Raw genomic sequence first — 27,982 nt, 5'->3', positions numbered from 1 at the left:
AGTTCGTACTATCACGACTCAGGATATGACCTAGATGCGGATAGTACAGTTCTCAGATTATTTATTAGAGACACGGGGCAGGCAAAGGACCGGTCGAGGGCAGGCAGAGGTTCGTGATCAGATCAGAGTCAGGCAGGTACAGGACGGCAGGCAGGCTCGGGGTCAGGGCAGGCAGAATAGTCAGAACCGGGAAAAACTAGGAAACATAACTAGAGAAACAGGAAGGCGGAAAAGATCGCTGGTAAGACAAGGCGAACTGTCAACAGACAATCAGAGAACACAGGTATAAATACACAGGGGATAATGGGAAGATGGGCGACACCTGGAGGGGGGTGGAGACAAGCACAAAGACAGGTGAGACAGATCAGGGTGTGACACTATTGGGCATCAGAACAGCGGTAACTCAACAGTATTACCAGCATTACGACCAGGAATACGACTTCCCCGAAGCGGATCCTTTGTTCGCACCACCCAGGGCAATTGAACTGACTCTAGAGGCCGACCCAAAACAACGCCGGCAGAGAAGAGGTAGTCGGAGCGGTCTTCTAGTCAGACTTAGGAGGCGCTTACAACACCCACCTCTTCCGAGTATATTACTCGCTAATGTTCAGTCCCTGGATAACAAGGTGGACGAGTTCAGGGTAAGGGTTTCTTTTCAAAAAAACATCAGAGATTGTAACATACTCTGTTTCACGGAAACATGGCTCTCCCGGGATATACTGTCGGAGTCGGTCCAGCCATCTGGATTCTCAGTCCATCGCGCCGACAGGAATACACATCTCTCCGGGAAGAAGAAGGGCGGGGGTGTATGTTTCATGATTAACGACTCTTGGGGTAATTGTAATAACATACAGGAACTCAAGTCCTTTTGTTCACCCGAACTAGAATATCTCCCAATCAAATGCAGAACGCATTATCTCCTAAGGGAATTCTCTTCTGTTATTGTCACAGCTGTGTAAATCCCCCCTCAAGCCGATATCACGACAGCCCTCAAGGAACTTCCCGCAAACTGGAAACCATATATCCTGAGGCTGCATATGTTGTAGCGAGAGATTTTAACAATCCAAATTTGAGGAAAATTCTATCAGCTTCCTAAATTCTATCAGCATATCAACTGTAACACTCGCGCTGGAAAAACACTAAACCATTGCTCCCACCCTCCTTTCGGCAACTCTGACCACAACCCGTGTTAAAGACTAATCAACACTTGTCTGACCAATTCTTGAGAATAGCACAGTGCCACCAACGCGGCCAGCTACCAAGGACATTTAAACGTGTTAACCCTCGCAAGGCTGCTTGGAGGACTCGTCATCCCTAGCCACGTCTTCAAAGCATTGGCAGACCAGCTTGCTGGTGTGTTTATAGACATATTCAATCTCTTCCTGTCCCAGTCTGCTGTCCCCACATGTTTCAAGATAGCCACCATTGTCCATGTTCCCAAGAATGCAAAGGTAACTGAACGAAATGATTATCGCCCCGTAGCACTCACTTCTGTCATCCTGAAGTGCTTTGACAGACGAGTCAAGGATCATATCACCTCCACCTTACCTGCCACCCTAGACCCACTCCAATTTGCTTACTGCCCCAATACGTTCACAGACGATGCAATCGCCATCACACTGCACAATGCCCTATTCCATCTGGACAAGAGGAATACCTATGAAAGAATGCTGTTCATTGACTGTAGCTCAGCATTCAACACCATAGTAAACTTCGAGCTCATCATTAAGCTTGAGGCCCTGGGTCTGAACCCTGCCCTGTGCAATTGGGTCCTGGACTTCCTGACGGCCGCCCCCAGATGGTGAAGGTAGGAAACAATACCTACACTTTGCTGATCCTCAATACTGGGGCCCCACAACGGTGTGTTCTCAGCCTCTCCTGTACTCCATGTTCACCCATGACTGCGTGGCCTTGCGAATAACACAATCATCAAGTTTACAGACAACACAACAATAGTAGGTTTTATTACCAACAACGATGAGACAGCCTACAGGGAGGAGGTGAGGGTTCTGGGAGTGTGGTGCCAGGAAAATAACCTCTCACTCAACGTCAACAAAACAAAGGAGATGATCATGGACTTCAGGAAACAGCATAGGGAGCACCCCCCGATCCACATTGATGGGACACCAGTGGAGAATGTGGAAAGTTTTAAGTTCCTTAGCATACACATCACCAACAAACTTTGGCTTGTCACCTAAAACCCTCAAACTTTTATAGATGCACAATTGAGAGCATCCTGTCGGGCTGTATGACCGCCTGGTACGGCAACTGCACCGCCCACAACCGCAGGGCTCTCCAGAGGGTGGTGCGGTCTGCGCAACGCATCACCAGGGGTAAACTACTTGCCCTCCAGGACACCTACAGCACCCGATGTCACAGGAAGGCAAAAAAGATCATCAAGGACAACAACCACCCAAGCCACTGCCTGTTCACCCCGCTATCATCCAGAAGGCGAGGTCAGTACAGGTGCATCAAAGCTGGGCCTGAGAGACTGAAAAACAGCTTCTATCTCAAGGATCAGACTGTTAAATAGCCATCACTAATACAAAGAGGCTGCAGCCTACATACACAGACTTGAAATAGTTGGCCACTATAATAAATGGAACACTGGTCACTTTAATAATGTCACTTTAATAATGTTTACATATCTTGCATTACTCATCTCATATGTACAGTTGAAGTCGGAAGTTTACATACACCTTAGCCAAATGCACTCAGTTTTTCAATATTCCTGACATTTAATCCTAGTAAAAATCCCTGTCTTAAGTCAGTTAGGATCACCTCTTTATTTTAAGAATGTGAAATGTCAGAATAATAGTGGAGAGAATGATTTATTTCAGGTTTGATTTTTTTATCACATTCCCAGTGGGTCAGAAGTTTACATACACTCAATTAGTATTTGGTAGCATTGCCTTTAAATTGTTTAACTTGGGTCAAACGTTTCGGGTAGCCTTCCACAAGCTTCCCACAATAAGTTGGGTGATTTTTGGCCCATTCCTCCTGACAGAGCTGGTGTAACTGAGTCAGGTTTGAAGGCTTCCTTGCTCGCACACGCTTTTTCAGTTCTGACCTCACATTTTCTATAGGATTGAGATCAGGGATTCATGATGGCCACTCCAATACCTTGACTTTGTTGTCCTTCAGTCATTTTGCCACAACTTTGAAAGTATGCTTGGGGTCATTGTCCATTTGGAAGACCCATTTGTGACCAAGCTTTAACTTCCTGACTGATGTCATGAGATGTTGCTTCAATATATCCACATTATTTCCATTCTCATGATGCAATCTATTTTGTGAAGTGCACCAGTCCCTCCTGCAGCAAAGCACTCCCACAACATGATGCTGCCACCCCCGTGCTTCACGGTAGGGATGGTGTTCTTTGGCTTGCAAGCCTCCCCCTTTTTCCTCTAAACATACCGATGGTCATTATGGCCAAACAGTTCTATTTTTATTTCATCAGACCAGAGGACATTTCTCCAAAAAGTACAATCTTTGTCCCCATGTGCAGTTGCAAACCATAGTCTGGCTTTTTTATGGCGGTTTTGGAGTAGTGGTTTCTTCCTTGCTTCGCTGCATTTCAGGTTATGCCGACATAGAACTCGTTTTACTGTGGATATAGATACTTTTGTACCTGTTTTCTTCCAGCATCTTCACAAGGTCCTTTGCTGTTGTTCTGGGATTGATTTGCACTTTTCGCACCAAAGTACTTTCATCTCTAGGAGACAGAACGCATCTCCTTCCTGAGCGGTATGACGGCTGCATGGTCCCACAGTGTTTATACTTGCGTATTATTGTTTGTACAGATGAACGTGGTACCTTCAGGCGTTTGGAAGTTGCTCCCAAGGATGAACCATACTTGTGGAGGTCTACAATTTTTTTGTGAGGTCTTGGCTGATTTCTTTTGATTTTCCCATGATGTCAAGCAAAGAGGCACTGAGTTTGAAGGTAGGCCTTGACATACATCCACAGGTACACCTCCAATTGACTCAAATTATGTCAATTAGCCTATCAGAAGCTTCTAAAGCCATGACATAATTTTCGAAGCTGTTTAAAGGCACAGTCAACTTAGTGTATGTAAACTTCTGACCCACTGGAATTGTGATACAGTGAATTATAAGTTAACTTCTTCTGGCTGCAAGCCCGAGGTCGGTACACTTATGACAACAGCCAGCTCAAGTGCAGGGTGCGAAATTCAAAATATATTTTTTAGAAATATTTAACTTTCACACATTAACAAGTCCAATACAGCATTTGAAAGATAAACATCTTGTGAATCCAGCCAACATGTCCGATTTTTAAAATGTTTTACAGTGAAAACACCACGTATATTTATGTTAGCTCACCACCAAATACAAAAAAGGACAGACATTTTTCACAGCACAGGTAGCATGCACAAAACCAACCTAACTAACCAAGAACCAACCAAACTAACCAAGAAACAACTTCATCAGATGACAGTCTTATAACATGTTATTCAATAAATCTATGTTTTGTTCGAAAAATGTGCATATTTGAGCTATAAATCAGTTTTACATTGCAGCTACCATCACAGCTACCGTCAGAAATGGCACCGAAGCAGCCAGAGTAATTACAGACACCAACGTCAAATACCTAAATACTCATCATAAAACATTTCTGAAAAATACATGGTGTACAGCAAATGAAAGACAGGCATCTTGTGATTCCAGCCAATATTTCCGATTTCTTAAGTGTTTTACAGCGAAAACACAATATAGCATTATATTAGCTTACCACAATAGCCAGAAACACAAGCCATTCCCCAGCAGCAAAGGTTAGCGATCATAACAAACCAGCAAAAGATATATAATTTTTGACTAACCTTGATAAGCTTCATCAGATGACAGTCCTATAACATCAAGTTATACATACACTTATGTTTTGTTCGAAAATGTGCATATTTAGAGCTGAAATCAGTGGTTATACATTGTGCTAATGTAGCATCTTTTTCCCACAACGTCCGGATATTTTTCTGACACTCACATATTCTGACCAAATAACTATTCATAAACATAACTAAAAAATACATGTTGTATAGGAAATGATAGATACACTAGTTCTTAATGCAATCGCCGTGTTAGAATTCTAAAAATAACTTCATTACGATATGCAGCTTACGTTATGGCGAGAGCGTGCCCAAAACCTGGCCGCAAACTACTAGTACACATGTACGACAGATATATGAAATAACATCATAAAATGGGTCCTACTTTTGATGATCTTCCATCAGAATGTTGTACAAGGGGTCCTTTGTCCAGAACAATCGTTGTTTGGATTTAGAATGTCCTCTTCTCCAGTCAATTAGCACGGAAAGCTAAGCAAGTGGCGCGAAGCTCTCCTTCCTGAACATACGCAGACAAAGCAACACGCCTAACGTCCCGAAAAAAATTCAATAATCTAATAAAACTATATTGAAAAAACATACTTTACGATGATATTGTCACATGTATCAAATAAAATCAAAGCCGGAGATATTAGTCGTCTATAACGACAGCTGTACAGAAGGCAAAACCAGGTCCCTTCACGCGCTCTCCAGAAAACAGGAAACTGGTGACACGTCATACAAAGAGCTTTTATTCGACCCCAGATCAAGTTATACACTCCATTTCTTCTCTCACTGCCTGTCGACATCTAGTGGAAGACGTATGAAGTGCATGTATACTGATATATATATCAAGGACATTTATAGGCAGGCCCTAGAACAGAGCATCGATTTCAGATTTTCCACTTCCTGTCAGGAAGTTTGCTGCAAAATGAGTTCTGTTTTACTCACAGATATAATTCAAACGGTTTTAGAAACTAGAGAGTGTTTTCTATCCAATAGTAATAATAATATGCTTATTGTACGAGCAAGAATTGAGTACGAGGCCGTTTGAAATGGGCACCTTTTATCCGGCTACTCAATACTGCCCCTGTAGCCAGAAGAAGTTAAATAATCTGTCTGTAAACAATTGTTGGAAAAATGTCTTGTGTCACGCACAAAGTAGATGTCCTAACCGACTTGCCAAAACTATAGTTTGTTAACAAGACATTTGTGGAGTGGTTGAAAAACGAGTTTTAATGACTCCAACCTAAGTGAATGTAAACTTCCAACTTCAACTGTAGCCTGTCGATTAAGACACATTTACAGACCTAACAAGAGCCTCAGTGTGTCAATTCTATGTCTATGGTTATGACCGCTTATTCCTGTTGATATTCTGTTTTAATAATAACAAACAACTTATCCTATAGATCCCTCTTAGGGATTCGCTCCATCATTTCTGTTTTATTTAGTCCAAACGATTAGGCCTATGTCCTTTGGGCGATGTATTTGTAGGCTGGGCTATTGATTATATTTTATCCCTCTTTTTTCCTGTGGTCTCGGCACCGGCGCTACGTTGTCACTTACTTAATGCGGGGCGGAGAGGATGATCGTTTACATTTTTTTCTTTTGTGGGGGGAGACGTCGTGCGTCCCGTTTTTCGGAACACAGAATTGGGACTGAGCGTGGGGTTTACAGATCCAACAGGATATGTCGAATTGTTTGGGAACTCGGCTGGGGTGTTCAGAGATTGTTCTTTTACGTACACAGTTTATTTTTGTTTTATATGATCGCAGCTGTAACTATTATCCACCTATACCCAGAGATGACTTGCACTAGAGTTCGATTACTGTTCGATGACGTTGACTAGTACCTTAAATCTACTGCCATGGGCTAGGTCATGCAATAAACGGAAAAAGATACTACGTGCTCTCAAAAAAGAAAAAGCAGACCTAGGGCTATTACAAGAGACACACCTCTGTGATGCCGAACATGCTAAACCCCGCAGAGCTTGGGTGGGACAGGTGTATTTCTATTTTTCAAATCAAACAGTAGAGGCACAGCCATACTTATTCATAAGCATCTTCCATTCATAATTGAAAAACATATCTGATCCGGAGGGGAGATTTATTTTGATAACTGGGTCACTGTATGGGCAACCAATTACTATCTTAAACATATATGCCCCTAACACAGATACTCCTGCTTTCATGTTGAAAATGATAACCCTGTTCAATGAGCATTGTGTTTCCTTTGAAGTGCTGGCTGGAGATTTTAATTGTACCCTCAACCAAACCCTGGACAAATCATCTCAAGTCCCCACCACAAACCCTATATCCATAACACCTACTCTCGTATAGATTACATTTTTATCCCAAAGATATTCATAAACTATGCCACTTGTACAATCGGACTCATAGCACTTTCAGATCACGCCTTTGTCCAACTCCGCTTTGAACTCTGTAAAAACAAGTTCAAAGAGCTGGAAATTCAATACCTCCATGTTATGTAATTAAGCATTCCATACATTGGTTACTACATGGATAGACAACTACACACAAGACAACAAAGACTCTCCTGTTTCTCTGGCCACAATGTGGGATGCTGCCAAAGCCACACTAAGAGGTCATCTAATTGCCAATGCTTCCTCTAAGAAAAAAGCAATGGAAGCACACAGGATAGATCTTGAGAGGGAGCTGGAACGTTGTGAAAAAGCACATAAACAATCCCCAGACAGCGCCTCCTGGAGTCAACTTAAAGCAGCCAAAGCCAAACTAAACTTGGACTATACTCGGGAGATAAAAAATTAAAATAGCAATAGGCCTAGTAGATTGCTTGCTTACCAATTTAAAAAAAGAGCAGTCAGAGCGTATAATCATGGCCATCCGAACAGCAGATGACAATGTCACATATGATCCAAATAAAATAAATATAACTTTTCATGATTTTTACTGCAAACGATATACTTCTGAGTGAAAACATACGGAGGCAGAACTCCGTTCCTTCCTAGAGGGAATCTCGCTACCTAAACTATCAGAGACCGACCAAGAAGATCTCAACTCCCCCTTCACTCCTGAGGAGGTCCTGGAGGCAATTATCTCCATGCCACCTAACAAGTCCCCAGGCCCAGATGGATTCCCCAGAGAGTTCTACAAAGCTTTTTGGCCCCAGCTCAGCCCTACTTTCATGCCAATGCTGGCTGATTTTTGCAAACACTGAGCTCTCCCAGACTCTATGTAAACAACCTGCATTACAGTGTTGTTAAATCGGAGCTCTCCCAGACTCTATGTACACAGCTCGCATTACAGTGTTGCTCAAAAAAGACAAGGACCCTCTATCCTGCTCGTCCTTCCAGCCAATAAGCTTGTTGGATTTCTACTACAAAATAATTACCATATTGCTCTCCAAAAGACTAAACACTCTTCTTCCCAAAATAATAAAAGCAGACCAAACTGGATTTTTTTTAGAGACAGTTACTCTTCTGATAACATTGTCCGTCTTTTTGATATTATAGATCAAGTAAACGCACAGAAGACCCCTTCAATACCTTGGGATCTTTGTCACACCAGGTCTGAATTGCCTTTTCAAGGAAAATTATCTCCCACTCCTGGATCGAATCAAGAATGATCTCTGAACCTGGATCTCCCTCCCAATCAGCTTATACGTATGAAAATCCTCCCTAGATTGAACTATTTAATTCAGATGCTCCCATGCTATCTCCCAGTTTCTTTCTTCAAAACAACCAACCAAAGCATCACCAAATGTTTTTTGGGCAATACAAAAACCTAGGATCAAGTTCTCCACTCTATCGAAACCTGCATCTGAGGGTGGTCTTGCTCTTCCCTGCCTTCAATTGTACTACTGGTCTGCCCAAATCCGCAACATGCTAACATGGATCACAGACTAGACTCAATGTGGATTCAGAGAGAGGCCCAATCCTGTGGTTCATTGCCCCTAAGCTCAGTGAAGTGGGAAACATAGCCAAAACCTTTGTGATTTACAGCACCCTACTAGCATGGAAGGACTGTAAGAAATACCTTGGCTTTTCCTCCCAAATATGCTCTCACTCGCCTATAGTATGCAACCCAGACTTGCCAAAAGCCCTGAATGATTCCAACTTTAATCTTTGGCATACTCTAGGGATCAGGACCTATTCACACCTGTTTCATCAGAAAACAACTACACTGAAATCCTTTCAAGAGCTCTGCAGTGAATTCAATGCGCCAAGATCCATTAAAAAAATATATATATCTTCAAACTAGACACGTAATTTCCTCATTCACTTCCAAGGAGAGGCTTAGAGCTCAGCTGAATGAAGTTCAGACCTTTCTTGCTACAGCACAATCTCCTATATCTATAGACTCCTTTCTGAGAATGTGGACCTTTACTTCTTTAAAAATAATCTAGGAAAGGGACATTTATCTGACTATCAGTAATGAGTTATGGGCGGATGTTTGCGACAGGGTATATTGCTCCTCTACTAATGTAAAAATGAAAGAATCGAATTATACATTTTTGTACACATTTCATTACACCCCACACTACATAGAATGAATACATGTACCTATATGCATGTATTTTGGAGTTGTAGAGAGATTTCCAGATTTTGGCAATCTATACATACTGCTGCATAGAAAATATTAGATGTACAGTTTGATATGACAGGACTTTGTTCTTGATCCAGAAAGAGAAAATGTGTTCATGACTGTCACATACTTTGCTAGGAAATGTAGTTCCTTACTGTGGGCTTCTAATTATTCTCCTACATTTAAAATGTGGATTGACCAGATTGTTGACTTTCTCCCTCTTGAAAAGCTCACTTATGACCTCTGCAAGAGACAGCCCAAGTTTGATAGACTCTACTCAACTATATTTCAAATTGGACAGAGTGAGGGGGGTGATTAGCATAATGAGTGTATACAGTATATATGTTGTGTAAGGTGCTATAAAAAACGAATTATTTGCTTGTTGTCTCAGGTAAGGCTGGAAATAGCTAACAGGAACACTGATAGTGCTGCTGCAAGTTTGTTTGTTTTGTTTGACATTTTATTTTATTTTATAATTTATGTCTGCCACATCTGTGAATCTGGAATGTGTTTTGTTGGTCGATTGAAAAACAATCAAACTTAGTAAAACTTTAAATTGAAAAAAAAAGAGAATCTTATGGCAAGTGGGTAACCTGCATATACCATCAGTCCTATTAGCCAACGTGCAAACATTGGATACTAAACTGGATGATCTCCGATCAAGATTATCCTACAAACAGGATATTAAAAACTGTAATATCTATGGTTCACAGAGTTGTGGCTGAACGATGACATGGATAACATACAGCAGGCTGGGTTTTCCGTGCATCGGCAAGATAGAACGGCTGCCTCCGGTAAGACAAGGGGTGGCGGTCTGTGTGTATTTGTCAGTAACAGCTGGTGCACAAAATCTAATATTAATGCAGTCTCAAGGTTTTGCTCGCCTGAGGTAGAGTATCATGATAAGCTGTAGACTCCATCTATGGCCTTTCCCCCACAAAAAGAGCTTTATTACAGACAGAAATACTCCTCACCATATACTCCTCACCACCCCGCGTCATTTTAATTATGACAATTGCATAATTGTGTTGTGTGACAAAACTGCACATTTTAGAGTGGCCTTTGATTGTCACCAGCACAAGGTGCACCTGTGTAATGGTCATGTTTAATCAGCTTCTTGATATGCCACACCTGTCAGGTCGATGGATTATCTTGATAAAGGCTAAAATGCTCACTACCAGGGATGTAAACAAATTCATGCACACAATTTGAGAGAAATAAGCTCTTTTGCGTATGGAACATTTCTGGGATCTTTTATTTCAGCTCATGAAACATGAGACCAACACTTTATGTTTATATTTTTGTTCTGTGTACATCAAACCATATACACTGTGTGTTACCTGTTCGGAAAGCGGAGCTATGGGATCAGAGCATGACAATGTTCTATTTCATACCCGAGGCTTGGTGGTTATCATATTGGAAAGATTTTTCGCATTGACAGGGAAACTGTTGTCATTCACAATGGATGTAAAAAAAAAAAAAAAGAGACTTGGTTTACGTTCTGTCTGTAATGAAAAGAAAATGTGTCTCCTTGCCTTTGTAACAGAAATATTTGGGAAACAACAGAACGAACTGAATGCAATCATGCATGGGAAATACAAAAACATTCTACAGATGAGTGACAAATCAGTGGATTCAGAGGAAATATTTCTTATTGGAGAGAGTCTTTCAAAAGCGAACCATGCTCCCTTCCCTCGGCTGTGCATGTTTATAACAGAAAACAGCATCAATTTGCAACTTTTCAGGGAAGTCAGGAACCAATATACACAGTCAGTTAGGAAAGCTAAGGCTAGCTTTTTCAAACAGAAATTGAGCATTAATTCCAAAAAGTTTTGGGACACTGTAAAGTCCATGGAGAATAAGAGCACCTCCTCCCTGCTGGGAGTGCAGTGCAGCTGCCCACTGCACTGAGGCTAGGAAACAATGTCACCACCAATAAATCTACGATAATCGATCATTTCAATAAGCATTTTTCTACAGCTGGCCATGCTTCCATCTGGCTACACCTACCCCGGCCAACAGCTCTGCACCCCCTGCAGAAACTTGCCCAAGCACCCCCCGCTTCTCCTTCACCCAAATCCAGACAGCTGATGTTCTGAAAGAGCTGCAAAATCTGGATCCCTACAAATCAGCTGGGCTAGACAATCTGGGCCCTCTCCTTCTAAAATTATCTGCCAAAATTGTTGCAACCCCTATTACTAGCCTGTTCAACCTCTCTTTCGTATTGTCTGAGATCCCCAAAGATTGGAAAGCTGCCACGGTCACCCCCCTCTTCAAAGGGGGAGACACTCTAGACCCAAACTGTTATAGACCTATATCCATCATGCCCTGCCTTTTCTAAAACCTTCGAAAGCCAAGTTCACAAACAGATTACCGACCATTTCGAATCCCACCGTACCTTCTCCACGTTGCAATCTGGTTTCCGAGCTGGTCATGGGTGCACCTCAGCCACAATCAAGGTCCAAAACGATATCATAACCGCCATCGATAAAAGACAGTAGTGTGAAGCCGTCTTCATCGACCTGGCCAAGGCTTTCGACTCAGTCAATCATCACATTCTTATCGGCAGACTCAATAGCCTTGGATTCTCAAATGACTGCCTCGTCTGGTTCACCAACTACTTCTCAGATAGAATTCAGTGTGTCAAATTGGAGGGCCTATTGTCCGGACCTCTGGCAGTCTCTTGGGGGGCCTGTGTTAACAAACATCTATGGGGGGGCTGTGTTAACAAACCTCCAAACCAGCGACAATGCCATTCAATACTTCTTCCGTGGCCTACAACTGCTTTTAAATGTTAGTAAAACTAAATACATGCTCTTCAACCGATTGCTGCCCGCACCCACCCGCCCGACTAGCATTACTAATCTGGACGGTTCTGACTTAGAATATGTGGACAACTACAAATACCTAGGTGTCTGGTTAGACTGTAAACTCTCCTTCCAGACCCACATTAAGCATCTCCAATCCAAAATTAAATCTATAATCGGCTTTCTATTTTGCAACAAAGCCTCCTTCACTCATGCTGCCAAACATACCCTCGTCCTTGACTTCGGCGATGTCATTTACAAAATAACCTCCAACACTCTACTCAGCAAACTGGATGTAGTCTGTCACAGTGCCATCCGTTTTGTCACCAAAGCCCCTTATATTACCCACCACTGCGACCTGTATGCTCTCGTTGGCTGGCCCTCGCTACATATTCGTCGCCAAACCCACTGGTTCCAGGTCATCTATAACTCTTTGCAAGTTAAAGCACAGCCTAATCTGAGTTTACTGGTCACCATAGCAACACCCACCCGTAGCACGCGCTCCAACAGGTACATTTCACTGGTCATCCCCAAACCCAACACTTCCTTTGGCCGCTTTTCCTTCCAGTTCTCTGCTGCCAATGACTGGAACAAATTGCAAAAAATCACTGAAGCTTGAGACTTATAGCTCCCTCTCTAACTTTAAGCATCAGCTGTCAGAGCAGCTTACCAATCACTGTACCTGTACACAGCCAATCTGTAAATAGCATACCCAACTACCTCATCCCCATATTGTTATTTATCTTCTTGCTCTTTAGCACCCCAGTATCTCTACTTGCACATCATCATCTGCACATCGATCACTCCACTGTTCATCTTGTGAATAGGGGGGCGCTATTTTCACTTTGGAAAAAATTGTGCCCAAATTAAACGGCCTCGTACTCTGTTCTAGATCATACAATATGCATATTATTATTACTATTGGATAGAAAACACTCTGAAGTTTCTAAAACCGTTTGAATTATATCTGTGAGTAAAACAGAACTCATTTTGCAGCAAACTTCCTGACAGGAAGTGGAAAATCTGAAATCGATGCTCTGTTCTAGGGGCTGCCTATAAATGTCCTTGATATTTATTAGAATACATGCACTTCATACGTCTTCCACTAGATGTCGACAGGCAGTGAGAGAAGAAATGGAGTGTATAACTTGATCTGGGGTCGAATAAAAGCTCTTTGTATGACGTGTCACCAGTTTCCTGTTTTCTGGAGAGCGCGTGAAGGGACCTGGTTTTGCCTTCTGATAAGCTGTCGTTATAGATGACTAATATGACCTCCCGGGTGGCGCAGTGGTCTAGGGCACTGCATCGCAGTGCTAGCTGCGCCACCAGAGTCTCTGGGTTCGCGCCCAGGCTGGGCTGGGTTCGCGCCCAGGCTCTGTCGCAGCCGGCCGCAACCGGGAGGTCCGCACAATTGGCATAGCGTCGTCCGGGTTAGGGAGGGTTTGGCCGGTAGGGATATCCTTGTCTCAGTATGTAAAATGTAATAAAAATGTATGCACTCTACTGTAAGTCGCTCTGGATAAGAGCGTCTGCTAAATGACTAAAATGTAAATGTAATATCTCCGGATTTGATACATGTGACAATATCATCGTAAAGTATGTTTTTTCAATATAGTTTTATTAGATTATTGAAATTTATTCGGGACGTTAGGCGTGTTGCGTTGTGTGCCTTTGTTCAGGAAGGAGAGCGTCGCGCTACTTTGCTAGCTTTCCGTGCTAATTGACTGGAGAAGAGGACATTCTAAATCCAAACAACGATTGTTCTGGACAAAGGACCCCTTGTACAACATTCTGATGGAAGATCGTCAAAAGTAGGACCCATTTTATGATGTTATTTCATATATCTGTCGAACATGTTGTACTAGTAGTTTGCGGCCAGGTTTTGGGCACGCTCTCGCCATAACGTAAACTGCATATCGTAATGAAGTTATTTTTAGAATTCTAACACGGCGATTGCATTAAGAACTAGTGTATCTATCATTTCCTATACAACATGTATTTTTTAGTAACGTTTATGTATAGTTATTTGTTCAGAATAGTTGAGTGTCATAAAAATATCCGCACATTCTGGGAAAAAGATGCTACGTTAGCACAATGTATAACCACTGATTTCAGCTCTAAATATGCACATTTTCGAACAAAACATAAGTGTATGTATAACCTGATGTTATAGGACTGTCATCTGATGAAGCTTATCAAGGTTAGTCAAAAATTATATATCTTTTGCTGGTTTGTTACGATCGCTAACTTTTGCTGCTGGGGAATGGCTTGTGTTTCTGGCTATTGTGGTAAGCTAATATAATGCTATATTGTGTTTTCGCTGTAAAACACTTAAGAAATCGGAAATATTGGCTGGAATCACAAGATGCCTGTCTTTCATTTGCTGTACACCATGTATTTTTCAGAAATGTTTTATGATGAGTATATAGGTACTTGACGTTGGTGTCTGTAATTACTCTGGCTGCTTCGGTGCCATTTCTGACGGTAGCTGTGATGGTAGCTGCAATGTAAAACTGATTTATAGCTCAAATATGCACATTTTTCGAACAAAACATAGATTTATTGAATAACATGTTATAAGACTGTCATCTGATGAAGTTGTTTCTTGGTTAGTTTGGTTGGTTCTTGGTTAGTTAGGTTGGTTTTGTGCATGCTACCTGTGCTGTGAAAAATGTCTGTCCTTTTTTGTATTTGGTGGTGAGCTAACATAAATATACGTGGTGTTTTCGCTGTAAAACATTTAAAGAATCGGACATGTTGGCTGGATTCACAAGATGTTTATCTTTCAAATGCTGTATTGGACTTGTTAATGTGTGAAAGTTAAATATTTCTAAAAAATATATTTTGAATTTCGCGCCCTGCACTTGAGCTGGCTGTTATCATATTGTGCCCGACCTCGGGCTTGCAGCCAAAAGAAGTTAAAACTCGTTTTTCAATCACTGCACAAATGTCTTGTTAACAAACTATAGTTTTGGCAAGTCGGTTAGGACATCTACTTTGTGCATGACACAAGTAATTGCATGACACAAGTAACAGAAACATTATTTCACTTATAATTCACTGTATCACAATTCCAGTGGGTCAGAAGTTTACATACACTAAGTTGACAGTGCCTTTAAACAGCTTGGAAAACTCCAGAAAATGATGTGATAGCTTTAGAAGCTTCTGATAGGCTAATTGACATCATTTGAGTCAATTAGATGTGCACCTGTGGATGTATTTCAAGGCCTACCTTCAAATTCAGTGCCTCTGTTTGACGTCATGGGAAAATCAAAAGATATCAGCAAAGACCTCAGAAAAAAATGTAGACCTCCACAAGTCTGGTTCATCCTTGGGAGCAATTTCCAAACGCCTGAAGGTACCACGTTCATGTACCTTGTGAAGATGCTGGAGGAAACAGGTACAAAAGTATCTATATCCACAGTAAAACGAGTCCTACATCGACATAACCTGAAAGGCCGCTCAGCAAGGAAGAAGCCACTGCTCCAAAACCGCCATAAAAAAGCCAGACTACGGTTTGTTACTGCACATGGGGACAAAGATCGTACTTTTTGGAGAAATATCCTCTGGTCTGATGAAAGAAAAATAGAACTGTTTGGCCATATTGACCATTGTTATGTTTGGAGGAAAAAGGGGGAGGCTTGCAAGCCAAAGAACACCATCCCAACCGTGAAGCACTTTTTATTTTATTTTATTTGAGTAACTACTGCCTTTGCAGCAGCTAATGGAGATCCTTAATACCACACCGGCTCCGACGGAGAGGTGTAGAGACAGACGGAGAGGTGGGCGAGAGTGCCAAGATGAAGAAGAAGAGTACTGTAGTAATACTAGTACTGTAGTATGTACTAATATCCTTCATAAAAACAAATACAAATAACATGACGCAAGCCACCATTATGCTTGAAAATATGAAGAGTGGTACTCAGCAATGTTTTGTATTGGATTTTCCCCAGCCAAACCACTTTGTATTCAGGTCAAAAAGTGAATTACTTTGTCAAATGTTTTGCAGTATTACTTTCGTGCCTTGTTGCAAACAGGATGAATGTTTTGGAATATTATTCATTCTGTACAAGCTTCCTTCTTTTCACTCTGTCAATTAGGTTGTGGAGTAACCACAATATTGTTAATAATCCATCCTCATCTATCACAGCCATTAAACTCTGTAACGGTTTTAAAGTCACCATTGTTCACATGGTGAAATCCCTGAGTGTTTTCTTCCTGTCCGGCAAGTGAGTTAGGAAGGACACCTGTATCTTTGTAGTGACTGGGTGTATTGATACACCATCCAAAGTGTAATTAATGACTTCGATATGCTCAAAGGGATATTCAAGTTCTGCTTTTTTTTTTACACACACACACACACTAATAGGTGCCCTTCTTTGTGAGGCATTGGAAAACCTCCTTGGGTTTGTGATTGAATCTGTGTTTGAAATTCACTGCTCGACTGAGGGACCGTATAGATAATTGTGTGGGATACAGAGATGAGGTAGTAATTCAACAATCATGTTAAACACTATTAATGCACACAGAGTGAGTACATGCAACTTGTTATGTGACTTTTTTAGCAAATGTTTACTCTTGAACTTATTTAGACTTTCCATGACAAAGGGGTTGAATACTTATTGACTCAGACATTTAAACTTAATTTTTAATTAATTTGTCAAAATAAAAAAACATTATTCAATTTTACATGAGGTATTATTGTTTGTAGGCCTGTGTCCAAAACAATCTACATTCAATACATTTCAAATTAAGGCTGTAATTTTTATTTTAGAAAAAGTCAAGGGGTGTGAATACTTTCTGAAGGCACTGTATCTAGAATTTTCTGTCAAAATGGAGTTATTGAAATAGCCTTGTTTAAAAAATAAATAATGTATTTAACCTTTATAGTACCTTAAATACCCAATTCATGCTATTAAGTTCAAAATAATACAAGATAAAAATCGTTGACACCAATTGTCTCAGAATCATATTTATGCAGATATAACCTTATGGTCCCAAGCTCTCGATCTGCCATGTTGGTACCACTCCCAAGAGAGCAAAGCTTAAATGACATGATAACTATGATAATCATCATTTTATCTGGAATACTGTTTAAGTTGAGTTCAATATTCATTTTGAATATTGAATCTAAAAATGTAAAAATCGAATTGTAAAAATGTATTTTTGGGCCTCACACGTGTTAATGTGTGTGGAGGGAGGTATTCCGTTGACAAGCTCACACACCAGTTCCCCATGCTTATTCAAGTTTATTTCAGACGTGCAAAAATATGGCATAGAAAACCATTCAAATAAATGTCTAGACAGAGTGCAGAGTGGATACAGAGGAATGGTGTAGTAGTATTAAACATGGTTGCCGTTACATATTTAGTATCATTGTCTCAATACAACAGAGATTTCAACTCTTAAGGTGTTTTAAAGGCCCAGTGCAGCTGTTTCTATATCAAAATCAAATCATTTCTGGGTAACAATTAAGTGCCTTACTGTAATAGATTTCCATTCAATTTGGCATTAATTGCTTTTTATGGGAGAACACAAATTATAGGACTGTTACGAGAGGTCTGAGTGGGGAAGGGAAAAATGAAAACTTGCTGGTTTTTGCAGAGAGGTTTGGAATTCTTTTTGTTTTTGGTCTTAACAAATTTACCACATGGTGATGTCACCATGGTAAGCCGAAATTCCAGCCAATTCAAACCTTTTGATTAGAAGGCCCTGTGAAAATTGTATTTTCAACCAGCAACTATTATGAATAACACTTATCAAAATTTTGCACACTTTTACAGTGTTAGTTTCTTCAGCTGTTGTACAGTATTATACAAAACACAGGGAAAACTTAATTTTAACTGCAATGGGCCTTTAACTTAGGGCCCCTTTGTTCTCAATTTCCGCCTGAATGATGTGCCCAAAGTAAACGAACTGCCTGTTGCTCAGGCTCTAAAGCCAGGATATGCATAAAGTTGGTACCATTGGAAAGAAATAATGTAGGAGAATATAACACAATAGATATGGTAGGCGAAAATCCAAAGAAAACCCTTTTTTGAGAGAGAGAGAGACCATGCTCTTACAATTGCAAGTATAAGGACATACTGGAAATTAGCTCCCAGGATGCGATTCCTATGGTTTCCACAGGGTGTCAGCAGTCTATGTTCAAGGTTTCAGGCTTGTAACTTCCAAAACTTATAAGAAATATCAGTTTTATTACGAGGACACAGTCTTGGAAATTCGTGTTGGCGCTCGCCATGAAGACAGGACACACGTGCTAAAATCGGTTTCCTATTGAACATACTTCTTTATCGCTTGATTACATTTTATGGTATCTGAGGAGTAAATAGAAATGTATTTTGACTTGTTGAAACCAAGTTTAGGGGTAGATTTTCGGATTCCTTTCTGTGCAAGTTGAACGAGTGGATTACGCAAATCGATGGCGCCAACTAAACTGACTTTTTGGGATATAACGACACTACATGTTATAGCTGGGACCCTTTGGATGACAAACCAGAGGAAGATTTTCAAAAAGTAAGTGAATATTTAATCGCTATTTGTGAATTTATGAAACCTGTGCCGGTGGTAAAATATTTTGATGTGTGGCGCCATCCTCAAACAATTGCATGGCATGTTTTCGCTGTAATAGCTCATGTAAATCCAACAGTGCAGTTAGATTAACAAGAATTTAAGCTTTCAACCGATATAAGACACTTATATTTACCTAAATGTTTAATATCCACAATTTTTATGATTATTTATTTGAATTGCGCGCCCTCCAGTTTCACAGGAAGTTGTCCCGCTAGCGGGACTCCTAGCCTTAAGATTATCATAGCTTGGTCCTGGATCTAGGACTAAAGGAAAGGTATTGTGATATGCCAGCATAGTAGTGCAAGATGACTGGATATTTTTTTTACTGAACAATGACAACCCAGCAATCCTCACCATGAAGAGTTAGAAAAGCTATTTATATATTCTTAGTTCTGGGAAACACCACAGGAATCAAACAAATACATGAAAACACACTTAACAAAACAGCCCCATCTATTCTCATGCCATCAGTCATAGCTAGTCCTCTAAGGATGCTTTCCTAATGTCACCTTATTCCCTATACAGTGGCTTGCAAAAGTATTCATCCCCCTTGGCATTTTTCCTATTTTGTTGCCTTACAACCTGGAATTAAAATGTATTTTTGGGGGGGGGGGTTGTATCATTTGATTTACACAACATGCCTACCACTTTGAAGATGCAAAATATACAAAACAAGAAAAAGACAAAAAACCTGAACTTGAGCGTGTATAACTATTCACCCACCCTAAGTAAATTTGTTGAGCCACCTTTTGCAGCAATTACAACTGCAAGTCTCTTTAAGCTTGGCACATCTAGCCACTCGGATTTCAAGTTGGGTGGGTTCCGCTGGTGTACAGCAATTTTTAAGTCATACCACAGATTCTCAATTGGATTGAGGTCTGGGCTTTGACTAGGCCATTCCAAGACATTTAAATGTTTCCCCTTAAACCACTCGAGTGCTGCTTTGGACTATTTTGTGTATGTCCATTACATGAAATCCAAATAAAAATCTATTTAAACTACAGGTTGTAATGCAACTATATAGGAAAAATGCCAAGGGGGATGAATACTTTTGCAAGGCACTGTGTACACTAATTTTGACCAGAGCTCTATGGGCTTGATGGGCCCAGGTCTAAAGTAGTGCACTTTATAGGGAATAGGGTGCCATTTGAGATGCAGCCTAAGAGACACTGGAGGAATGACGGCCATGACAGTCCATTGTGAGCCTCAGCAGCAGTTGAGACTTTTTTATACTCTTTAGAAAAAGTACATGGAAGCACACTGGTATATGGTACCTAGGTTATGAAATACATTTGTAATGCGTGTGAATAGATTACGGTAGTACTGTTACAATATTTGATCATAGAGTTCTTCCTGTTGTTCCAGAGTAGCCTTGCTTAGAGTCAAAGATATTTCTATTTCACTCATTCTACTTTCCTCCCTTTGGGTTTTGGTTCATAACAGAGCAGATTCTCGCAGAATGTAAGTGATGGCTTCTATTCTTTGGTTTGCCTTGAATTCATTCATGACTTCTGTTTTCAGTGTTGTTTTTCTTTGGTATTAAGCTTGTTCCACCTCTACTCAATGCTCATTTATTTTAATCTGAGGATGTCTCCTGAGAGAGAGAGAGAGAGAGAGAGAGAGAGAGAGAGAGAGAGAGAGAGAGAGAGAGAGAGTTAGAATACAGTAGATCTAGATGATACTAGATACAGTATGACAAGTGGTGTGTGTGTGTGTGTGTGTGTGTGTGTGTGTGTGTGTGTGTGTGTGTGTGTGTGTGTGTGTGTGTGTGTGGTTAACCTACCCGTGACCACTATGAAGATGATGACGGCCACACCCAGGAACATGGAGATACAGCTGAGCAGCAGAGAGACACGACCCAGCCTCTTAGCTCCGTCTACATCCCCGGTCTGGAGAACAGACTGCGACTAGAGAGCGAGCGAGAGACAGAGATGGGAGTGGGGTGAGAGAGACAGAGTAGAGGGAATGAGGGGCAATAAGAGAGGGTAACTAAAGCATTTATTTAAAGGGATACTTTGGGATTTTGGCACTTCCCCAGAGTGAGATGAACTCGTGGATATCATTTTTATGTCTCTGTGTTCAGTATGAAGGAAGTTCGAGGGAGTTTCGCAAGCCAATGCTAACTAGCATTAGTGCAATGACTGAAAGTCTATGGGTATCTGTTAGCATACTTATTGCCAAAATCCCAAAATATCCATTAAACTGATTTATGTAGAAGTGACACATGTAGGGCCGGCTCCAAGCATAAGCGACATCAGTGGTTGCTTAGGGCCTGTCATGCCAAATAATGTCCCCTTGCCAAATAGTGTCCCCCTCAACATCACAATGGGATTCGATGAGTTCTAACTTCTGTTGCTGGAGCTGTTGCGGATTATGTATTGAACCAAGGTGTCCGTTACTATGCTGGTTGCTTGGTTACCTCGTAGCGGTCGGAAAGGAACCAGGACACCAGCAGTTCTAGTTCACCTCAGAGGCGCTCGCTCAGTCCACGCAGAATTATTACCTCAGAATTGCTCTCCGAGGACTGTGTTTTTGATGGTGACAACCTGCTGACTACCTGCTGCTTCAGAGGACCGAGAACACTGGAAAGAGAACACTATTTCTTTACCAGGAAAATAACCTCACACTCAACGTTATCAAAACAAAGGAGATGATCGTGGACTTCAGGAAACAGCAGAGGGAGCACCCTCCTATCCACATCGACGGGACAGTAGTGGAGAGGGTAGTAAGTTTTAAGTTCCTCGGCGTACACATCACGGACAAATTGAATTGGTCCACCCACACAGACAGCGTGGTGAAGAAGGCGCAATAGCCCCTCTTCAACCTCAGGAGGCTGAAGAAATTTGGCTTGTCACCAAAAACACATTTACAAACTTCTACAGATGCACAATAGAGAGCATCCTGTTGGGCTGTATCACCGCCAGGTACGGCAACTGCTCCTCCCACAACCGTAAGGCTCTCCAGAGTGTAGTGAGGTCGGCACAACGCATCACCGGGGGCAAACTACCTGCCCTCCAGGACACCTACACCACCCAATGTCACAGGAAGGCCAAAAAGATAATCAAGGACAACTACCCGAGCCACTGCCTGTTCACCCCGCTATCATCCAGAAGGCGAGGTCAGTACAGGTGCATCAAAGATGGGACCAAGAGACTGAAAAACAGCTCTCTCAAGGCCATCAGACTGTTTAACAGCCATCACTAACATTGAGTGGCTGCTGCCAACATACTGACTCAATCTCTAGCCACTTTAATAATTAAAAATTGGATGTAATAAATGTATCACTAGTCACTTTAAACAATGCCACCTTATATAATGTTTACATACCCTACATTACTCATCTCATATGTATATACTGTACTCTATACCATCTACTGCATCTTGCCTATGCCGTTCGGCCATCGCTCATCCATATATTTCTATGTACATATTCTATTCATTCCTTTACACTTGTGTGTATAAGTTAAAACTTCTTGCCACTAGGGGGGTGCCATTTCGACATAGTACAAATTCGTTTCCAAATTAAACTGCCTCGTACTCAATTCTTGCTCGTACAATCTGCATATTATTATTAGTATTGGATAGAAAACACTCTCTAGTTTCTAAAACCATTTGAATTATGTCTGTAAGTGAAACAGAACTAGACTTAGAGCAATTCTCCTATGAGGATTTGAAAATGCTGAAATCTGCTTGCTGTTCCCAGACCTGTGGATAACTCTGACTGTCTTCTATTGGTTGAGATGCACTGCATACGCCTTCCCCTGGTTGTTAGCGAATAGGGAGTCTTGAAATGGCGTCTCTACGTAGTTCCCAAAGTTTATAAATTGATTGGGAACGAGGTGGCTGATTCTTTTCACCTTCGCTCGGGCGCATTGAGGACCTGGGGACGTTCTTTTGGAACCATCGGTTATAGATCTCAGACATTTCCGGCTGTGTTTTTATTCGATATAGGTGTTGAAGACATCGTAATGTTGTTATTTTGAACCGAATTATATCAGTTTATGTCAGTATATTGCGATTTTCGGGTATTTATTTCCTTGGCGCTGTAGGAATGTGGGTATCTCTCTCTTTCGTGCTAATGTTTACTGCTAATTGCAACTCTGAAGAGGACGTTCTCCAACCTATCAACGATTCTTTTTGACAAAGGACACTTTTCCCAAGATTCTGATGAGAGTTCATCGAAAAGTAAGAACTATTTATGCTGATAATTCATTGTTCTGTTGAAAAATGTCAAATGCATGAAACGCCATTGCTTGCAGTGTAGCATTGTGTTATCGCAGCCTGTATTGCGCAGTAAGGTTAATTTTAAAAATGTAATTCAGCGATTGCATTAAGAACTAATTTGTCTTTCAATTGCTGTCCAACCTGTATTTTTTTAGTCAAGTTTATGAATAGTTTTCGATAAGAGTAGGTGGCTTTCCAAGGTGGCGCCGGACAGATTTCTCGAGCTCTTGGCTACTTTTCTCATTGTATAAGCACAATTTGTGCCGCTAAATATGCACATTTTCGAACAAACTCTATATGCATTGTGTAATATGATGTTACAGGACTGTCATCTGAAGAATTCTGAGAAGGTTAGTGAAAAAATTTATATATTTTGGTGGTTTATACGTTATAGCTATTTTTGCCTTGAATCAATGCTGTTGTAATGTTCGCTATTGTGCTAAGCTAATATAACGCTATATTGTGTTTTCGCTGTAAAACACTTAGAAAATCTGAAATATTGTCTTGATTCACAAGATCTGTGTCTTTCATCTGCTGCACGCTGTGTATTTTTAAGAAATGTTTTATGATGAGTAATTAGCTAATACACGATGGTCTCTGTAGTTATTCTAGTCATTTTAGTGAGAGTTGTGATGGGGGCTGCAATGGTAAACTATGATTTATACCTGAAATATGCAAATTTTTCTAACAAAACCTATGCTATACAATAAATATGTTATCAGACTGTCATCTGATGAGGTTGTTTCTTGGTTAGTGGCTATTTATATCTTTATTTGGTCGAATTTGTGATAGCTACTGATGCAGTAAGAAAATGGTGGAGTATGGAAGTGGTGTCTTTTGCTAACGTGGTTAGCTAATAGATTTACATATTTTGTCTTCCCTGTAAAACATTTTAAAAATCAGAAATGATGGCTTTATTCACAAGATGTGTATCTTTCATTTGGTGTCTTGGACTTGTGATTTCATGAACATTTTATTATATGATATCCCTGTGGCTTTAGGCTAGGCTATGCTAGTCAGCTTTTGTGATGGGGGGGCTCCCGGATCCGGGTTTGGTAGGCGTTAGAGGTTAATTGTTGTGAAGTTGTTAGATTAGTTGTTAGATATTACTGCATGGTCGGTACTAGAAGCACAAGCATTTCGCTACACTCGCATTAACATCTGCTAACCATGTGTATGTGACCAATAAAATTTGATTTGATATATTTGTCTTTATGTAAGAAAATATTGTTAAATAGGAATAAATAATTGAAGTTGTTTTTAGATTGTTTTTATATTAACGTTGCTAGCTAATGGACTTATTTACCTCAGTTTTATTTAGTGAGCTAGCTAATTGTAGCTGCTTTCTGTTTGTATAGCTAGCTAACTGTTATTGTAGCAGCTTTCTGTTTGTATGTAGCTTGCACTTTAATGGCATCCCTCAAGGAGATTTTCTTTTATCTTTCCAACCAGGCGAAGTACTATGAAGGCACCAATGATCTCGACAAGAGGCGCAACATTCGTAGGGGGGCAGAGAAATTCACAATTCAGGGTAACATAAGAATTTCATTTCTATTACTGTTACTGTTAGATAACTGGAAGGATTTATGTACAACCATTTAACAACCATTTTTCATTAAATTTGTATGAAGATGTGTTTTCCTGTAGACATTGGCAGTGAAGTTGGTAAGTTGTTTGGTATGTATGTATATAGCATATGTATCTGTCTTGTATTTCAAGTAACGTTTACAAGCATGTAAATATTTGTATATTTTTCCATTTGTTTGCTGGTAAATATTTGAAACTTGCTCGAATTGGCTGTAAATGTATATATTTGCATATTAAATGTATTCATTGCAAGTAAAATGTTCAATTGACTGAAATTGACTGTTCAGTTGCCCAGTTTCTTACTGGTCCTTAAACCCCTTCTCCCTAGCCATTAATCTTTTGTGTCCAATTCCAAATCAAATTTTAGGCCGGGGTTGGTATGGAATTGGACATTGGTTTCTAGGTAGTGTTTGCATGTCTGGAGGTTCTAGATTTGTGTGTGTAATATGGCAAAAGTCTCCCAGAGTCCATTACACAGTAGGGTTGAGTCATCACCATATTGCTACACCTATCCAAGCCCCATGTCATGTATACTCCCCCTCTGGTCTCTAGGTCATCAGGCTGCTGATTATCCCACACACCTGTCACCATCGTCTCGCGCAGCTGCGCCTCATGACACTCCCCTGGACTCCATCACCTCCTTGATTACCTTCCCTATATCTGTCACTCCCCTTGGTTTTTTCCTCATGTATTCTTGACTCTGTTTTCATGTTGGTGCGTTTGTTTGTTGTTTTGGGTTCATTGTTTCATTTATTTAAACACTCACTCCCTGAACTTGCTTTCTGACTCTCAGCGAGCTCGTTACACCCCATCAGGTCAAACACTACAAAGATAGAGGAGGGGGTTAAAGGCCTTAATCAAACTGGGTAAAATAAAAAAGCATTGGCCTGTACCTTGACGTGGTGAGAGGGCTTCCAACTAAACCAGGCCCATGTTATTGAACCCCTGACTGCGACTGGCTGCCTGTCGAGGACAAGTGACAGGAAGAACTAGCCGCAGCACCTATCAAGCATCTCTTGATTCTGCCTCTTTCCTCTCTCCTCATCCTTTAACTCTTTCTCTCCTCTCCCTCCAGACAAAATTCTGCATCTAGTGACTTCTGATTGCCCAACAATCTGCCCACTCATCACATCCCCTCCGTAATCTAAAGCTACTGTTATTGTCATGTTATCGTTATATGCTAATAAAGTTTCCTAGCTGTATCATACTGGGCATATAATATGTGAGATACACAGATTAACCAAAAACACTAGCAATGCAAACACTCAGAACAAAGAGAGCAGCAGTGCCTGGACTTCGCAGTCTCCCTCTTCAAGTCCCACTTCCGAGACTGTCTGTTGAGAACAAGTGACAGGCAGAACCTCCCAACCCCACAGCACCCACCTCTTTATTCCACACACCAGAATTAAGTATTTCAGTCTGATTGCCATGTGAGTGTCCAAAGAAATAATCTGCTAAAATAAATTAATGGACACAACTGTACCAACAAACAAAGTTTATGTATTAAAATCTTAAATATTGCCAGGTTGCTTGGTTTTCACAGCTGTTTCACAAGGTGTTCATTGTTGTAAGTTGTAAGGTATCCTTTGATGGTGTTTATTTGTTCCACATGATTCATTGTTGTATCCCAGGACCTATAATAGATACATATATATTCAACCACAAGGGTGTACTAATGAGCTGTGCTAGATAGAATTTTTTTTATCATAATAGACAACTGAAATGATATTATTTCACTGTAGATAAGGGAAATATGACAGCCAGACAAACCAGTGTATGAATCAAACGGATTTGCAAAAGAATGCAGTGGGAATTAGCTGACCTCGTAAGGTAATTAACTTTCATGTGTCAAGGAGATTAAACGTTCTCTTTGCCATTTCCAAAACGTAGCAATGTTTAAGCCATGGATTTCGTGTTGTAATGTTAACAAGGTTCCAAAAAGTAGTTTGAATTCATGTTTTCATTTTATTAGCTAAACGAAACTTGTTGAAACAGCGAAATTGTTGCGGAAATCAGCCTCGTTTGCATAGCGATGATGACAAGAACATAATTTATGGTGAAATGATCTCCAAAATTCGAATCATTAGGTCATCACACGGTTGATATAGCAATGGACGCTAATAGTTTAACGAATTCCATTGTGACGTACAGGGGGACAATATTTGGCATGACAGGCCCCCGGATGCTAGTGGGCCCCCAACCCCCAGAAACACAGTTGGGGTTGTGCATTTGGTTGAGTATCATCAATTTTTCACTTGTTATGTCAGTCACTGACAGTCACTCACTTAGCCATGGCAGCAAACCATTTTTGGATTGGTAAGTTAGTCTAGCCAGCTATGTAAACTCTTAGTACTCATGCCCGAATACCATCCGGACACGCAGGGCATGTGCCCAGGGGCCCTGACTTCCAGGAGGCCCACATTGATTTAGTTTGTCACTCTAACTCAGATATAATTAACATGGCATAAGACTTGGCAAAATTTGTAGAATTACAGGAAATTTGTTTTAAAACTGCAAAAATGCCACTTCACCCCATTGCAAAATGGGTAGAATTGCAGGAAATTAGCTGCCCCATAGCAAACTGAGTAGAATTGGATGAAATTTGTTATAAAATTGCTAAACTTCTCTGCCGCATGGCAAAATGTGTAGAATTACAGAAAGTTTGCTTTAAAATGGCAAAATGTGTCTCTACTCCCCTTGGTTTGGAATTGCAGGAAATTAACTTAAAAACTAAGAAATGTCTCTCCAGCATTTGCCCACAAAATCTCATTTAGGGCCCCCAAACGTTTAGGGCTGGCCCTTCCCACACATACATATTACTATAGGTTGAAAGCAAACAATCTTAGAGAATGCACCGCACCATCTCTCAAAATATACCCAAATGCACTAATATATGGTGATGTTATTGGGTCAGCCTACAAGATTGGTGATTTTCCAGATACAAAGCACTAGAGAAGATGATTAAGTTATGTTGTTACCATACCACAGACCAAAGCAAGAAAACTTACCATGTGAGCATACCACAGCGCGAACATGTTCACCGGCACAGCAAGACAAAAGCACGACAACACCGCAAGCCACAGGTAGCTCGGCGGCTCTGAACCGGGTGGCACCGGGGAGCGGCGGAGGAGGAGGGGGGGTCCGAAGCTCAGCTGGGACACGGGCGCGGAGCCTGACCTTACTGGCGATCGGTGTCCGTTCTGCTCGGTATTCAGGGAATGGATGCTGCTTCTCAAGTTGAAAGATGTGTCACACGGTTTGAGGTTGCTTTCCCCGGTGGTCACGGCGCTCAGGAGTTTCTCTGTGTCTTGGAAGTCGGTGGGATGTGAGACTTCCCTCTCCCCCATGGCCCTTTTACCAAACGCGGCATCCGTGTTGATAGCCAT

General features: G+C 41.0%; 1 protein-coding gene across 1 annotated transcript; it reads right to left on the bottom strand.

The window, feature by feature from the left end:
• Positions 1-209: 209 nt before the first annotated feature.
• LOC120057630 (trafficking regulator of GLUT4 1-like) lies at positions 210-27,982 on the bottom strand. The gene is made up of 3 exons (XM_039006194.1): positions 27,605-27,982; positions 20,569-20,692; positions 210-256 (listed from the first exon to the last, which is right to left on the bottom strand). The coding sequence occupies exons 1-3, from the start codon at positions 27,980-27,982 to the stop codon at positions 210-212; spliced, it is 549 nt and encodes a 182-aa protein (XP_038862122.1).

This window comes from Salvelinus namaycush, chromosome 12, assembly GCF_016432855.1.
Source record: "Salvelinus namaycush isolate Seneca chromosome 12, SaNama_1.0, whole genome shotgun sequence".
Classification (NCBI taxonomy): Eukaryota; Metazoa; Chordata; class Actinopteri; order Salmoniformes; family Salmonidae; genus Salvelinus; species Salvelinus namaycush.
This window is presented reverse-complemented; position numbering and strand designations above follow the sequence as displayed.